This window comes from Rhinolophus sinicus, chromosome 11 (assembly GCF_057876585.1).
Source record: "Rhinolophus sinicus isolate RSI-liver-muscle chromosome 11, RSI-T2T, whole genome shotgun sequence".
Lineage (NCBI taxonomy): Eukaryota > Metazoa > Chordata > Mammalia > Chiroptera > Rhinolophidae > Rhinolophus > Rhinolophus sinicus.
This window is the reverse complement of record NC_142511.1, coordinates 12,484,118-12,486,897: the sequence shown is the minus strand read 5'-3', so window position 1 is coordinate 12,486,897 and position 2,780 is coordinate 12,484,118. Positions and strand designations below refer to the sequence as shown.

The window sequence follows — 2,780 nt, the reverse complement described above, 5'->3', positions numbered from 1 at the left end:
CTGAAAAACAGCCCAGAGCTCATCAGCGGAGGGCAAAGGCCTGCTTGTCTGAAAGGATTTGTTTTTCAATCCCAGCCAAACATAAAGGCATATATGTCCCAAGATCCCCACCCCTAAAAAAAAAATTCACCTATTAGAAAAAGTCACTATAAGACTGTCGTCGATACTAGTTAGTTCCCATTAAAGACCACTTTACACCAGAAAAGTCTTTTTAGTAAAACTCAGCTCCAGGGAGGCCGGTTGGCTCAGTTGGTTAGAGTGCGAGCTCTTAACAAGGTTGCTGGTTTAATTCCCGCATGGGGTGGTGGGCTGCACCCCCTGTAGCTAAAGACTGAAAATGGAGACTGGACTTGGAGCTGAGCTGCGCCCTCCACAACTAGCCTGAAGGACAATGACTTGGAGCTGATGGGCCCTGGAGAAACATACTGTTCCCCAACAAAAAATTAAAAACAAACAAACAAACAAATAAATAAATAAATAACTCAGCTCCATAAAGGACCACGAAGTATTTACACTAAAGGTTTTAGGCAAACAAAACATTTTTAAAAATTAGATACCCTTCTTTTACTTGCTCAGAGAAGGCTGAAATCAAACATGCCACGATGAATCATAATTTTCTTAACCTTAGAACGCAACTAAGGCCTCTGCGTTTCTATTCCCCTGAAGATACTGCTTTATCACTAAGTGAATTCACAAATTAAAAAAAAAAAAAAAAGAAAAGAAAATCCCATTCAAGAATCATGTAAGGCAAGCTATGTTTCTAGAACTTTGCTAGATACCGATGTGCTTGGGAGCAGGCCTAGCTCTTTATGTAAACGAAAGCGGAGACATCTCTGTGGTTCTTGTTCCTGAAGCCCACTCACCTTTAGGCTTTCCATGAGGACAGCAGAGGAATCCTCCATGGAGGGGCCATGGCCTGTCCAGGTGCCACTTGGAGTGCTGGTCTGATGCCAACTGCTCTCAGAGGATGATGTCGCCGAGAGATAATCAATGCCAAACCCACCCATGGCTAAGGGATGAAAAGAGATGAGAAGAATTCAAGACGTTCCTTCACTGCCAAATGCCGAAAGCCGGGGAAAGACAGAGTAAGTGGTGTCACTCCTGCGAGGCAGTGAAGTCTGGACCTCACCTGGCTTATCAGTTTTCCACCGATCTGCAGCTCTCCTATCCCTGTTATCTGGAGTCCCAATGGGTCCAAAATTGGAGAATGGAACAGAATTATGGTTGTGGGTTGGAGGAGAGCTTGGCAAGCTGCTTGGGTTAGAGGAATGAGGCGATTGGCTGGCTGGTGTTGAATGATCTATTAAACAGAAAAATAGGGCACTGAATAGACAAGATGTTTCACAAACATACCAAAAACTAAAGTTTCCTGTAGCACTTCAATTCTACTAAAAATAATCACAGAACTTAGGAGAAAAGGCGAAATAAGGGCCCAAAAGGGAGTCTGCCAGATGCACACGTGTGTTTCATCGCACACATCTAAGGCATACTCCTTGCCCTAGAACAAAACAAAACAGTAGACAATTTTGTCTAGGGCACGCAATAATGTGGCACGCCTGTTTCAGGTAAGGTCTTTGTCAGAAATAGAATTGCTAAACCTTAATACTATTAGATCAGACGCCATGTATAAAATAGGGCTGAAAAAAAATCTCTATTTTAAAAAGTGCAACTTTTCTTGCGAACAATAAATACAAACAAAACTAAAAAACAGCTGAAAACCTTAAAATAGAATCCGTATTTTTCTGCCTTACAATTCTGATGGTTTACTGAGGATGTGAAAAAGCTTTTCTAGTGGCATCTGTTATGTAAACTGCCTCATCAGGCCTTTTTTCTATTTTCCTTCTAAGTTACTTAAAAAACAAACAAACACCTAATATATTTATAATTACAAAATCATAGTAACTCTTAATCAATGGGAGCGCAGGGTCTATAATTTAAAGACTAGTCAATACCTGAACTGGCAGGAAGTGATGGAGACCACGGAGTCCCCTCAAAGAGGGAGTACAGTGATGTTTCCTGGGGGGCCATTGAAGGACTAAGTTCGGCTTTGGAGTTGGTTGTCAGGTTTTTCCCATATACCTCATTGAACACACTGCTATTGGGGTATCTTTCCTGAAAGACAACGACACCCAAGTTATAGACACACTCCAAGAAAAACGATTTAAGAAAATGCTACGCTCATGTTCACGGATGCTTGGAACACCTGAAGCTTTTCTTACCAAGACAAACTTTCGAAGGCTTTTGTTTTCAGTTTTCCTGTTAAATTCATTTTCCCTTACTCATTAATTTGGCTCCGTCAATGTAAACCACCCAGGTTAAAAAGTTTAAATAATTTATTTGGCTGAACAGAGGCCTAAGCATTTCACTATTAATGAGAAGTTAAAGGGTTCAAACTTATACAAGTCTCTCGTGTACCCAATCAGAGGGAGAGGGGATAAAATCAAATATCCAGGAGACGCCAGTACATGAGTGAGAAAGGAAAGAGAAAAACAGGTGTACTTAAATAGAACAGAAAGAAAAGATGAGCCTACAATGAAAACACAAAGCAGGACCCTTCACTGTTTACTCACCTGATTGAGAGAGAATCCGGTGAGTGACAGGAAAGAGGATGAATGTGACATGAGCTCGGAGGGCTTCTCCAATAAGGATTTCTTCACAGTCCCGGGAAAAAAAAGGGAGTTAAATTATGCCTTCCATTTTCTATTCATCTTAAGATACTATACACCCAGAGTAAGTGACTACACTTTAAGCATACTTGTACTCACCCATTGTGTACAAGG

The 2,780-nt window shown here is 41.1% G+C and overlaps 1 protein-coding gene across 4 annotated transcripts in view; it reads right to left on the bottom strand.

The window, feature by feature from the left end:
• The window catches only part of SMG7 (SMG7 nonsense mediated mRNA decay factor), a 64,562-nt gene that overhangs the window by 2,686 nt on the left and 59,096 nt on the right, over nt 1-2,780 (bottom strand). For all 4 annotated transcript variants that reach the window (XM_019738179.3, XM_019738346.3, XM_019738104.3 and 1 more), the window contains 4 exons: nt 2,571-2,651; nt 1,953-2,112; nt 1,130-1,300; nt 864-1,009 (listed from right to left, as the gene is read on the bottom strand). In XM_019738179.3, the coding sequence (XP_019593738.2) occupies nt 864-1,009; nt 1,130-1,300; nt 1,953-2,112; nt 2,571-2,651 (558 nt within the window). The remainder of the gene's footprint in view (nt 1-863; nt 1,010-1,129; nt 1,301-1,952; nt 2,113-2,570; nt 2,652-2,780) is intronic.